The sequence below is a fragment of the Sycon ciliatum genome, chromosome 7 (assembly GCF_964019385.1).
Source record: "Sycon ciliatum chromosome 7, ocSycCili1.1, whole genome shotgun sequence".
NCBI lineage: Eukaryota > Metazoa > Porifera > Calcarea > Leucosolenida > Sycettidae > Sycon > Sycon ciliatum.
The window spans coordinates 23401024-23414986 of record NC_088649.1 but is presented as its reverse complement, the minus strand read 5'-3'; the positions used below and the strand labels follow the sequence as shown (position 1 = coordinate 23414986).

The 13963-nt window shown below is 48.3% G+C and overlaps 1 protein-coding gene across 2 annotated transcripts in view; it reads right to left on the bottom strand.

Annotated features, from left to right (window-relative positions):
• LOC135821192 (echinoderm microtubule-associated protein-like 2) overlaps positions 1-13963 on the bottom strand; it is a 32722-nt gene that overhangs the window by 1998 nt on the left and 16761 nt on the right. For both annotated transcript variants that reach the window (XM_065334260.1, XM_065334261.1), the window contains exons 12-20: positions 10000-10040; positions 9467-9583; positions 8274-8435; positions 6272-6403; positions 3041-3108; positions 2294-2382; positions 1149-1246; positions 352-439; positions 4-99 (exon numbers count right to left, since the gene is read on the bottom strand). In XM_065334260.1, coding sequence (XP_065190332.1) covers positions 4-99; positions 352-439; positions 1149-1246; positions 2294-2382; positions 3041-3108; positions 6272-6403; positions 8274-8435; positions 9467-9583; positions 10000-10040 — 891 coding nt within the window. The remainder of the gene's footprint in view (positions 1-3; positions 100-351; positions 440-1148; positions 1247-2293; positions 2383-3040; positions 3109-6271; positions 6404-8273; positions 8436-9466; positions 9584-9999; positions 10041-13963) is intronic.

Below are 13963 nucleotides of genomic sequence, written 5' to 3'. Positions count from 1 at the left end.
CACCGATAACAGGGAAGCCGATAGGACAGGTAACCGTGGCCCATATGACATCACGCATTGCTGCCGGTGATGTCACCTGCTTGCATGTCACTGCTTTCCCTACAGGAGGCGGAGAGAGGGACACAGAGACAGAGAGAGAGACAGAGAGAGAGAGAGAGACAGATAGACAGAAAGACAGACAGACAGACAGACAGACAGACAGACAGACAGACAGACAGACAGACAGACAGACAGACAGCAGAGAGAGAGGGACAGGTGTAGAAGAGGCAGAAGTCTTACCACGCGCATGTCTTCTAAAGTGAGGAAGATTGACACAAAGACAAAAGCAGAACTTTCCACGCTTTCACTCACAGAACAACAGTTCATAATCAGCGGATGTTGTCTGCAAGTATTGGCTGTCAGTTGACCAGTCTAGATGCTTAACTGACGAGCTGTGACCCTGTACAGAGTCACAGAGGCACATATACACACATGCGTGCATGCAAGAAGGCACACGCACACACACGCACACATGTACACACACACACACACACACACACACACACACACACACACACACACACACACACACACACACAACACACATAGACACACACACACCATTGAACCATTGAACGCCCATCGCCGGAGGCGATGATAGCGATGCTACAGCAGAAGCCATAGCAGCTTGTGCTGGGATTGCACCATTCAACAGCTTGCAAGGGTGAAGAATTGACCGCCACTATTCAGCCTGGTCTACACCACACAGCTATGAAGTGGCTTTTTCTGGCCAGTGAATCCCACACACACACACACACAGACACAGACACACACAGACACACACACACACACACAGACACACACACACACACACACATGCCGGCGCGCAATCAGCAACGATCACGCATGCATGTACGCACACGCACACACAAGCACCAATTCACAGATATCCATTGACGTTTCTAAGAACGCAAACATGGACCATATTAGAAGAGCACTCAGCAGCATGTTCATTTCGACAAGACAGTGTGATGCAATCACCTTGGTGCATCACCCAAGGATTACGAAAGCAAAGTGCAGGACTTGAACGTGACATTTTAGGAGAAGCTACTTAGCAACTGGTAGCCTAGCAACGAGAACACTCTGAAAACCACGCCACGTGTTCTCACCGCACATTTCCCGACCCGTCCAATCGTCTTCATGTCATCGGCAATAGTGTACACGTAGATATGGGAGTCATGACAACCGGCAGCCAGCATACGGCCATCTGCAATTGACAGGGGCAGAGCATAGGCGGATAAGTAACAAGAATAACAAAAAAAAAAGGAGCAGAGACGGCACATGTAACCGCCGAATAGAAAAGAAGTTTTGAAATGAGATCTCTCTCTCTCTCTTCATGAAGCAGTTGTGCGTTGTATCGGACCTACACTCGTATGACGCTTCAATTTGAATGTTGTCAATAGCATGTCCCGGTGCATCTTGCCCCAAGCAGCATTTCAAGAAATGCCAGTCATCAATCATGACATTCCCCGTCCTTCTCTGAGTTGAACAAGCAGAGTGCATTGACAAGACCACTCACTGGGTGAATAGCGCAGACACACTACACCACTATCTATGGTGCAGCGGGGGAAGAGTTTAGTGCCCGATAGGCGCGTTCCCCGAGCGCCTTCCTGAAGAGCTAGCCTGCCTGCTGAGCGCAAACATCACCAAGCAGAATGGTAGGTGTGCATGAAACATGGCTGCCTACTTTTGTTTTGCAGGGCAAGTTGTCCAAGTATAGGTGTCCAAGTTGTCCAAGATTTGGCAGGTACGATCCAGCTCTAGTACCACTGTAGACCAGGGACGGATCCAGGAGGGGTTCCAGGGATTCAGGGGAACTCCCTACATTTCGTAAATGTACTACTGGCAACCATATGTGCGTCCATGTACATGTATCAGCTATTCAGTTTTGACTATACTGGATCCGCCGCTGTAGACTGAACATGGTTTTGTACACCCAGCTGTTACCACAGTATGTATGGTTTAAGCAGAGTTGCTACGCGCAACCGAATGGAGGGAATGATGCGGCGAGTGCTAGCGCCTGTCATTGCCCAGTGCACGTGTGTGTGTGTGTGTGTGTGTGTGTGTGTGTGTGTGTCACGGGGAGACCCACGTGACCAGTTTTGGCAGTGAGCAAGTACAAGTGTGTGTGTGTGTGTGTGTGTGTGTGTGTGTGTGTGTGTGTGTGTGTGTGTGTGTGTGTGTGTGTGTGTGTGTGTGTGAGTGCGAGTGCGTCCCAGTGTACGTGTGTGATTGGGAGCGGAGTGTTCCTTACCCGGTGAAAAGCGTGTACACAGGACTGGCTCCGTGCTATCCGTGCAGCTGACTACGTAGGTACCGCTGGATGCATCAAACACTATCCACCTGAGATCGGTCACACAGAGGAAATAGCACAGTTCAACGAATACACAATGTGGAGACAATAAGTATTCAGACGGATGATTAACACTAGTGAAACAACATCAAGCAACACAAATTTCGGTTTCTCAACAAAAAAAGGCAGCCCCAAAAACAATTTGCTGTCCTGAAATGCGTCAACTTGCAATTTGCAAATAGTATGTATGCTCTGAGTTACAGGCATTTTTCCAGCTGCGGGCAGTGCCCGGTCCCAAACTGCCTGGACAAGGGGAGCTCTGCACTAGTATGATTTGATGAATGTAAAATTCCAGAATTGATTCTCCGGAGACACTGACCAGGAAATCCGTCCCAAGCATGGTAGATAGGCGCGGAAAAACACTATTAAACTTGTACGGCTTGCGAGTACTGTTAAACCTATCAAGGCCACCACTTTGAGAACCACCTGTCCCAGAGAATCACTACAACCAGGACCCAAAGGGTGTTATTTCCAGTAGATTGACTCCCGACAAGGAGACCACCAGCTTACGGGACGGCATCCGGAAGGTTCCTGGAGTGATCGGTCGCCTTAGACATGCGTCAATGAGATACTCCGCTGTACAGACAGAATGCCGAGGCAAGCAGCCCTGACCTGATCGACTCACCCCCCCCCCCCCCCAAATCTCACCTTCCAGTCTTCAGTCCCACCACAACAATATCCCCAGTTGGATGTATGGCAACTGACATGGCTTCATCCTGAAAAAAGATAACAAAAACAGGAAAAACACCAGTTGAAAGTCCTTGAAGCTGTTTGTATTTGCATGTGTGGTAGATTTGGTGTCACGTTTTTGTTTCGTCTTGGTCGCTGTGGACACGCGTCATTGGTTGGTGGTGTTGTGCGCATGCGCGAAACTGTGTGAGCTAGTCTTTGGTCTGTCGTCTTGTCAAGATGTAGTCGTTTTCCGTGTTCTTGTTTATTCATCAATAAAAAGAGTGTGAAAAGGCAGTCCAGTGGTGGCGGTTGAGCTGATGCAGTGATGGAGAAGTAATGTTAGACTTACAACTACAGTCAAATCTGCCGTTAGCGACCTCTGCTGTAGGCGACCATCTACCGTTAGCGACCGATTTTTCGTGCACCGACGGTTTCACATACAAACTGATCTGTCCAGAGCGACCATCTGCTGTGCGCGACCAGCGACCGCGATTTCATGCACGGTGGCTGCATTCAAATCTGCTGTAAGCGACCGCGACCCAGGTTCAGTCAGGTGCGAAACTGTACTTGCCAGTGCGCTGTCAACTGCAAGGTGTGAAAATGCGCTGTCTTGCAAGTGCGATCGACTGGCCCTGGCCTGTACTGAAGCTGCGCTGTAGTGTAGCTCTCAAATCCAGGCAGTGTCGATCTACTGCCGTGTCGCGTACGCGTACATGTATACGGGCATGGTCGTCGTAGGTATGCACGCCACACTTACCGTAGACTTCGTACACATGTACATGTACTTGTACGCACGCAGCTGTAGTGAAACAACCTTCCTGTAGGCTGTAGGCTACAAAACAGAAGAGCGACGTTCACGGCAGCCTCGTTGGAGTGTAGTCGGCTTTCGCATGAGATGGGACATGGCTACATCCTCCAGCAAGAAGCGTCGCTGCCTCTCCCTCAGCGAGAGAGTGGATGTGATTCGGAAATCCGAGAAAGGTGAATCTGCGCGGTCAATCGCGGACCGCATGGGTGTCGGGAAAACTCAGATCCAGTCAATCATCAAGGACAAGGAGAAGATCATGGACGTGTTCAAGGCAGGGACATCCAGCCAACTTCGTCGACTGTCAGGAAAGGCGAAGTACGGCGATGTTAACTCTGCAATGTGGGATTGGTTTACCAAAGCCCGGGCGCGTCGTTTGCCACTGACTGGTCCTCTCCTTCAAGAGAAAGCCCTGCAACTGGCAAAGGTGATGGGCCACAACGATTTTGCTGCGTCGAACGGTTGGCTCGTCGCGTGGAAGAAAAAACATGGCGTGAAGACAGCCGTGCTCAGTGGGGAAGCTGCGGATGTGAACCCGCAGGACATCCAAGCGTGGTCTGAGCGCCTACCGTCAATCTGCGAGGGATTCTCCAACAACGACATATTCAACGCAGACGAAACAGGATTATTCTTCCGCACTTTACCGAACCGCAGTCTTGTCGGCCCGCAGGAGAAATGTAGTGGCGGCAAAAATGCGAAGGAACGGGTAACTGTCCTACTGTGCGCGAGTGCCACTGGAGAAAAGATCCGTCCAATGATTATCGGCAAAGCAGCCAATCCTAGGTGTTTCCGCGGAGTGAACAAAGGAGCCTTAGGTATCGATTATCGTCACAACAAAAAGGCCTGGATGACCTCCGAGATCTTCACGAACTGGATAGGCGATTTAGATCAAAAGTTTGGTGCGCAGGGACGAAAAGTCCTATTGTTCGTTGACAACTGCACAGCTCATCCTGATGTCCACTATGAACATGTCAGAGTGGAATTCCTCCCTCCCAATACCACCTCTCGCTTGCAGCCCATGGATGCAGGAATAATTCAAGCATTGAAGCTCAAGTACAGGAAGAAGATGTTACAGCACCTCCTTGGTCACATGGAGGGAACAGAATCTGCGTCAGAAGTGGCAAAGAAACTGACAGTGTTAGACGCCATACTGTGGACTGTTTCAGCATGGAAGGATGTAGCGCAAACAACAATCAGCAAGTGTTTTGCAAGTTGTGGGTTCAAGGATATTGCTCCCAATGAGGTGTGTGAAGTTGAAGATTCCGATTGTCCTGGTGCTGACACAGTTCTAAGCAACATGTCATTTGAAGAATTTGTGGCATTTGATGATGACGTCAGTACAGGAGAGACCCTCAGTCCCAATTGGGAGGAAGAGATATTGGCTGCTGCAAGAGGTGAAGCGCAGCAAGATGATGACGATGATGTTGATGACGAAAGCGACACAGAGGATGGAGTGGTCGCTAACGCCATCTCTGGTAAGCAGGTAGTTCATCACATTGATGGACTCAAGAAGTATGCCTTGCAGAGAGGCCTTGGCAGCATACTGGATATGGTCACAGAGGCGACTGATATTATTCACAAGGAGGAGATGCGTCGCAAGTCCGTACTTGAACAGGGAAGCCTTGACAGCTGGCTGAACATGTAAAATTTGTGCACCCCTATATTCTATGGAATATCCAATAAAATGATATTAAAAATCACATTATTCTCGTCGATTTGAGTACATGGAAGCATATATGCATGCCCGGTATGCCGGATTTACCATACATCTGCCGTAAGAGACCATCTGCCGTAAGAGACCGCTTTTTCTTGCACCAAGGGGCGGTCGCTTACGACAGATTTGACTGTACAACATTTGGCGCCCAACGTGGGGCTCGAACCCACGACCCTGAGATTAAGAGTCTCATGCTCTACCGACTGATACGCCTGATTTGCTTTATATTCATATGCATACAATTTATGAATACGAATAAATCTGATTTAATCTGATTTGTGCAAAAAGAAAGAACACATTGTTGCACTAGGGTAATACCCGTAGACAAAATTGTACATTTCACTCGAGACTAAGACAGAATGTGTCGTCACCACACTCCTCCAGGATCTATGCACAGGACATGCAGCTCCTGAAGCAGCAAGAGCACGACAAAAGTGACCTCGTCTTCAGTCAGTGTTGTCCATAGAATAAAAAGAACAGCTCGCATATTACTCAGAATTCAGTGCTACGCATCTGTGAGTGAAAAAGTTCCATTCATGTCGTTTTTGGCCATGTACGACACTGAAATTTACAAGGGAGCCTCCAGACCCAAAAAGAGGCGTTTGTCCATTGAAACTCAGAGTAGAGATGTGTCACTGTATACAGCACAAGATGCTACTCGTGTGCAAGTCATAAATTTACTACTCACAGCCACAGGTGCCGACCACACGACGTCGTGGTTGGTGGCGTCCCAGCAGCAGACCATCTTGTCGGAACCGGCCGTGACAAACCGGTCCTGCATCGGGTGAACGACCAGTCCCCATAGCTCGTCGCTGTGACCCTGAAAGACAGTGCAGACGTACATGTACTGTAGCGGACATGGAAATCCAGTCGATTGACCGGGGCCGGCGCCCTCAGCGCGTACAGAACGCTGCGTGCAGTGCACAATCATGTTGAGATCCGATGCAACCAGCGCGCCGCAGCGCATAAATGCATGTGTGTACCGCTCATCCACGGCTGCATGACCCGCGCCCTGGGGTAGCTAGACTTGTGACCGGATTTCCATGTCCACCACACTACATGCACAGTGCTGGCCAAAGAAATTTAACCTCATGAATAAAGTAGTGCCGGGTTCAAGTCCACAGACCAGTATGTGTAGTGCACAGACCAGTATGTGTAGTGCACAGACCAGTATGTGTAGTGCACAGACCAGTATGTGTAGTGCACAGACCAGTATGTGTAGTGCACAGACCAGTATGTGTTGAGTGCTAGGGCTGCGTAGCGCCCGGCAACACTATTTTATTCATGAGGTTGGGTTTCTTTGTCCAGTACCGTACTACAGACAGTGCTGTACTACAGACAGTGCTGGCCAACAAAATCCAACCTCATGAATGCGGTAGCGCTGCGTTCGAGTGCACAGAGTTGGATTTCTTTGGCCAGCGTTGTAGTTATGACAAGACAATCAGCATTGTTCCGGGTATGCAGAGTCAGCCACTGCAGCCATACCCTACACTACTGATCAATGCTCAAGTACACGCCGGGCGTTGCGCAGCCCTAGACCTGAGAACTCTGGGCTGCGAATTTGTGCAAGGCGAAAACTTGATTGACGTGACCGGATTTCATTGAGCACCACTGTACTTTTGCTATGGACATGCAGTCATTACTAGGGCTGAAACGATTATACCGAATAATCGAGTACTCGTTTGATAACTCTAACGATCGAGCAATCGTTTAGATTACCGATTACGATTATTTTGCGTTTTTAAATTTGTGTCCAGAAAGTACTGTAAACCCTCGTTTTGTGAAGTTTGAACCAGTTTCCGCTGCAGTATGCAGTTGCCAGGGGTATGGTTCATGTTCTGAGGTTAAATTGACTTCAAAACTGCCATGTTTCGGAGCTACCCTTTCACTAATGCAGATTTGTTGGTATTATGAAGGCATAGTTTGTGGAAACAGAGTAATGTTTGCACAGAATTATGACTCTATTTGCTAACGATTATAATCGATTACTCGATCGTTAAGCTAAAGAGTAATCGATACGTGAAAATCCACGATCGTTTCAGCCCTAGGACTCATTACTGAGCTATAGATTTTGATAAAGTGAAGGGTCATTCAGACATTTTTATTTGTTATTTTCACCATCCAAAGGCAAAACAACTAGTATGGCTGGAGGCGGTGTCAACCAGCCATGGCAAAGAAGAGTTAACATAAAACACGAAAAAACTACTTTGTAAGAAAAGGTTTGCTCCCCACACCGGAGCTCGCGCTATTCCGCCGACTTTACTTGACACTTGAAAAGTCGGCGGAATAGCGGAAAGCGGAAAGTCGGCGGAATAGCGCGAGCTCCGGTGTGGGGAGCAAACCCTTTCTTACAAATCATCGCCGAAGTCGCAACCACTACTTCAAACTACATGTACTTTGAAGTACAATAATGGACTTGGATGGAGGGCCAAGGATAGATGTATAGAAAAGAAAAGGGACCCAGGAACTACAAGTTACGCGATAATGTCCACTAGAGCTGTTAGCCAGTTAGTTGTAGAACGTCAGTACCGTCGGTCAGTGTCGTGCAATGTTGTCGCATGAGCTGATTGTTTAGTACCTGGTGGTGTTAGTGGCCAGTATAGCGTAACTTGTAGTTCCTTCGTCCTTTTTCTTTTCTATAAGTACAATCCTATTTGCTATTCCCGCCAGCAGCAGATATCCCGTCGTACCTTTATTAGCTCCTTGAATCCCGTGGCCAAGGCACCCTCCATGATGGAGTTGTGTGTGGTACCGGCCATGATCACAGACCCATCCTCTCCGCCCAGAGTGCCGTCTTCCTCGTTGCCGGTGACCTCTGCCAGGGTGCGGATGGCACCGGACGTCTCCGGTAGCTGATCAGCACACCCAACACAGGATTAGCAAACAAGCACTTAAAGGACGATGAAAGGTATCCAGTATACCATGTGCCCTGAAATAGGATTAGCAAGGCAGCAAGCAAGTCCTTATAACCGGCACTTTGGCGGTCGGAGCATTGACAAAATAGCACTTTAAAAGATAGCACTAGTTGTGCCAACTGCATATTGGCGGTCAGAGCATTGAGCAAATAGCACTTTGAAAGGTAGCGCTAGTGGCGACAACTACACAGTGAAACAAAACGAAGACAAGACAAAAGGACAACAATGGGTGTGTAGGCACAATGAATATTACTAACTTAGGATTAACCAACTAGCACTTAGCGGCCAACTGGCATGGTCAATATTTTCCACAGAGCGGAAAGGTTTAGTTGTGACTCCCTCTCCCCCCCCCCCCCCCCCCCTCTCCACGCCCCCTGAACGAAAAATATATCGACTTGACAACTAGAATGGATTGATGTTTCAGCTAGACGTTTCAGCTATCAATATTTTCACAAAAAGAAGCTCTCCTCGACCCACCCACAAACGAATTATAGAAGGTACCATCCCAGACTCCCTGCTAGTATATTGGAAATTACAAGGTTAAACCAAACAAACATTTTCTCAATGTGTGAAGACTCCACTGTAGCCATCCACTATATCCATTCATATTCACAACACGCATTCCGGAAGATGAGCCTTGCCCCCAAATCTAGATGTTTATACAGTCAGACCTCGCTTATCCGGTCCCCTTGTCCTTATGTCCGGATCCCACGCCATCCGGAAGAAAATTGTTGGTTACCGATTTACAGCATACGTCATGGATACATACCGTATGTGTGTTCGATTATCCGGTTCCCTCGCCTATCCGGATAGTTTTGTGGAAAACGGATGTGTGCGGTTAAGTGAGGTCTGACTGTATCTTTTTCTTTCAGTGATTGGTGCAGTCCTGAGACCGTTTGGAGTGTTGTGGAGATGCATGACCAAATAAACAGATTCCGTAAGGAAAAACACGGTCCGCTCAATCTCACCTCATACTCATCGCCGGTGGGCCTGTAAGCGGTATCCCAGGCAACGATACGCCGATCCTTACCACCGCCGGAGAGCAATGTGCCGTCTTCCAGTATCAGCAGGCTGAGGATACTGCCCTGGGATTATGGTACAACACGAGAACAAGGGATCACGGGAACTCAGTTCATGGTCACACATCATGATTATGCAAGCACACTTGTACATGTATGCTGTGTCAATCACGGACATTTTGAGTCACGGTTTTTTCCCATGGTCCAAAAACCTATCCGAGGGCCGCATGGAGCGTATGAGATGAGTTTGGTGCTGCAATCGGCTCAGGGGTTTGATTTCCCGGCCACAACTGTACATAGCTGAACAGAAACACATTTGGCAATGAATCTGACACGGTCATTTTCTAGTGCCCGGGCGTGCTGCGTGGGATTACAGCAAGCATTCACTGGAGCTGCTTCAGCTATAGGCTGCAACGTTCTATGGGTACACATCCAGAGTTTGGTTGCCATACCTACCTATTTGCAGCCAGCATACCACTCACCTCATGGGCATTCTTGACCACCTGGCTGATCTTCATACTCCCTGAGATGCCGGTGATGACGATGAGAAACACAGAGAAACAAATACATTATGCACCGCTTTGGACATTTTATTCTTCATTGCAATCAGGTTCGGCCTAGTTTTTTTCTATGCTGCTCTGACGAGTCCACAAAGGACGAAATAGTTCTGTCCACAGATTGAGTAATGCACCGCTTTCTGTAGTTTATTCGAATGCTTTCATGGGGTGAGTTAGCAGATTTTCCGACGTGCTTTTTCTTTTTTTTCTCTTTTTTTTCTTTTCTCTCTTTTTTTCTTTTTAAAATGTTTTACTGCCAGAAGTCGTCTTCATATAAGGAGGCAGATATGCCTGTTTGTTGTACGACTTTAAATAAATCCAACCCACCAACCCTAATTATGCAGTGTGTGCAAATGCAGCGCTATGCCACGAGTCCGCGACTTCGCCAAAGCATCTCTGGAGATGATGTTATTGCTAAACCTCTATTGAGCATGGGCATCGATCAGGACACGTTTCAGCTGAGCATACCTTCAGAAAGTGTTAGCACCACTGGCAACACATACAAAATATTACACCGGACTCGTTACAGGGGCGTCGCACACGGTGCAGTCACTACAGTATTGACCGCACCACTATTTGCCCCAAGTACCCCGTGAATCAATAAAATGCACTGATCTGAGCTCTAAATTTCCAAAATTTTCGGCTCAGCCACCCCTCTCCCCACGAGTAAATTGTACTGCAGATGGTTGACCATATCACGCTAAATTACCTTCTGATGCCCCTGCGTTATAATGGGGAAGGACCCGTGGTGGCTTTTGTTAGCCCACGGTGCCCAGCTTGCACTGCTTACAGACCACAATGGTGGTTACGCGCATTCCTACAGCGCATTGTTGACCGATCTGGGAGAGCCAACCTATGGAATATATTTATCCTATTCACCGGTCATTATGGCAAGCAGCATGATGCTACACTGGTGTCGCAAGGTGTTCGACATTGGTGCAGTGGAGGGTCCGGGGTTCCTCCCCAAAGAATGTTTTGGGGGAATAGAGCCCAAATAGACCATTGAATTAATATTGCTTAAAAACCAAAAATATGTAATTATTGGTGAGGCGACAGCCCTGTGCTACAGTCCTGTAAGACATGTTGTTGTTGTTGTTGACTTTTATTTTACTTCACCAATTGCACAGGCATGATTGCCTTCTTACCGGCCTATAGGTCCGGTTCTCACAGAAAGATGAAGAAAATTATATGAGGAAATGTATAGAGATAAAGACATGCAAGCGGTATGATTATTATTATAGAAATGTTTGTTATGACATTGTGTGTATGCTGAAACTCAATTTGTGTGAACTTTTTATAATGTGATAACAAATAAAATGTAGTGGAAGCGTTTCATGAGAATATATGTGTGAACATTGGCAGACTTTGTTGGATGGGGACACTTTTTAGCAGTCCAGGGAACATGAAGTACGGCGAGGGGTGTTGGACTGTTGGCATAGAGTTTACAAGTTAAGTACGTCAATATCAGATAGGGCTCTCTTGAATTGATCGGCAGCAGTTATCGATCTTACATCAGCCGAGAGGGCGTTCCATGCAATACTGCCGCGAAACATCATACTCGAGCGACCAGCAGGCCCGCGAAGGAAAGGCACTTGGAGCAAGTTGGAAACTTGGCCCCTAGTGATGCGCTGATCGTTTAGCACGGTGTTTGGAGCAGTCGTTGTAAAGAGTTGCTGTAGGAGTGGGCTACAGTATCCATTGATACAGCGGTGTACAAAGATTAGAACTTTCTGAGTGTATGTGTGTGCCAGGCTGACTATACTAAGAAGTGCCAGAAGCGGTGCGGTGGGGGTGAGAAAGCGCTGTTGCAAGGTTGCACGAATGCCGGCTTTGAAACTCTTCTCCAGACGTCCAAGCAACTGGGCAGAAAGCCCAGGAACAAAGCTATTCGAACCATAGCATAGCTGAGAGAGGACCATGCTGAGGAACCAAGTGCGTCTGGCGCGCAAACTGAGTCCTTGGCCATGCCTCCAGAGCTGGCCAATGGTCCTAGCAGTCTTGCGGCTCAGGTGTGCAATGTGGGGCTTCCAGGACAGCTCCTCATCGAGTATTACCCCGAGATACTTAGCCGAAGGTGTGATAGCAAGTTTGTCAGCATGGCAGAACACCTCAGGCTGTGTGTCATCTGCGCCACGGGGCTTTATGAAGAGAAGCTGAGTTTTTGCTGCATTCAGCAGCAAACCAATATCTTCTAGCCACGTGGCGAGGCTTGTGATTGCGTGGCTGAGGGTTCCGCATACTTCAGTGGGGTCGGTGTCTGAGCAGTCGAGAGTAATGTCATCCGCAAATTCTTGGTGGTTTACCGCCGGTGGCAGGATCGTGCTCAATGTGCTAGTGTACAAGACAAATAGCAGGGGACCAAGAACGCTGCCCTGTGGGACACCACGAGAACAAGAAACGGCAGGAGAGAGATGTCCTTGAACTCTGATCTGCTGGAAGCGGCCTGAGAGGTAATCAGCAAACCAAGTGAGTGGAGTACCAGATATGCCAAGAGAGAAGAGTTCAGTCAGAAGACGCTCGTGCTGAACGCGATCAAACGCTTTCGACATATCTACGAACACAACTCCGGTGTACTCTCGTCGAGATTTGGCTAGAGACCATCTGTTGACTGCGAGGGCAAGTGCATCCTCTGTGGAGTGTTGTTTACGATAGGCAAATTGGCTGGTGGGTAGAAGCTGGGCTGATTCGAGATAGGTGGTGAGCTGTTTCTTTACAAATGCCTCCAGAATACGGGAGATGATGGGTAGCAGGGAAACTGGGCGGTAGTTTGTAGGTGAGGTTGGGTCGCCACCCTTAAACAGAGGGGTGACATGTGAGGATTTGAAGGTGGAAGGAAGTTGGCCTGTTCTGAGCGAATAGTTGATAATTTTGGTGAGATTGGGTGCCAATATTGAGGAGAACTTGTGTAGAAGTAGGCCAGGCACACCATCACTGCCAGTCGCCTTACTTGGGTCCACAGAACTCAAGCAGGACTCGACGGCAGAAACTGCGACTGGCTGGAAAGCAGAGAAACCACATTGTTGGGTTGGTCCCAAGGGAGCTTGAAGAGTGGCGGGACGCGCTGAGTCATGTACGACACTACCAAATGTAACACTGAGATCCTGTAGGGATGCCTGTGGGACCTGGGCTTTCTTTTGACGACCAGTTACAACATTCAACACTCTCCACAGTTTTCGCTGGTCACTCGTTCGGCATTGTTCAGTGAAGAACTGGTTGCGCAGCTTCCTGTCGAGTCGACGGGCCATGGCCCGAGCTTCTCTATGCTGATCACGCAATTGTACATTCGCTTGATCTCTCATGAGGAGCCGGTGTAAATGATTACGTTTACGAACTGCACCCACAAGCTCATCAGTCAGCCAGGGGCACGGGCGGCGTGCGCGTTTACGCTGGGGTACCAATGGTGCATACTGGTCTAGTGTGGACATGATAGAAGAAGTGAAAGAATGAACCATATCATGGATATTGCTGTGGGCATCAAAGTCTTGCTGCTGTTTCCTCTGGAGGTCGATACTGAAACTGTCCCAGTTTACTCGATGGAGGCGTCTGGTGGTTTTCACTGACGATGACACGTGCTGGTGTGTGTGAATGTTCAGCCGGGCCAGCACAGCAAAGTGATCACTTATGTCTAAGTGTATTGCTTCACAGGTACCATCCAATGGGGAGGTTGAAAGGAACAAATCTAGCATTGTGGATGATGTTGCCGTGACCCGTGTTGGAGATGTAACATAATTGCAGAGATTGTAGTGGGAAAGAATGTTGTACAAAGGGGATGCAGATGGAGAAGTTGGATTGCTAAAATCAACATTGAAGTCGCCAAGTAGCACAGTGGATTGCTGACATCCCTGAACAGCTTGCTCAATGTTCTGATCCAGTGCGGTCCAGTAGGCAG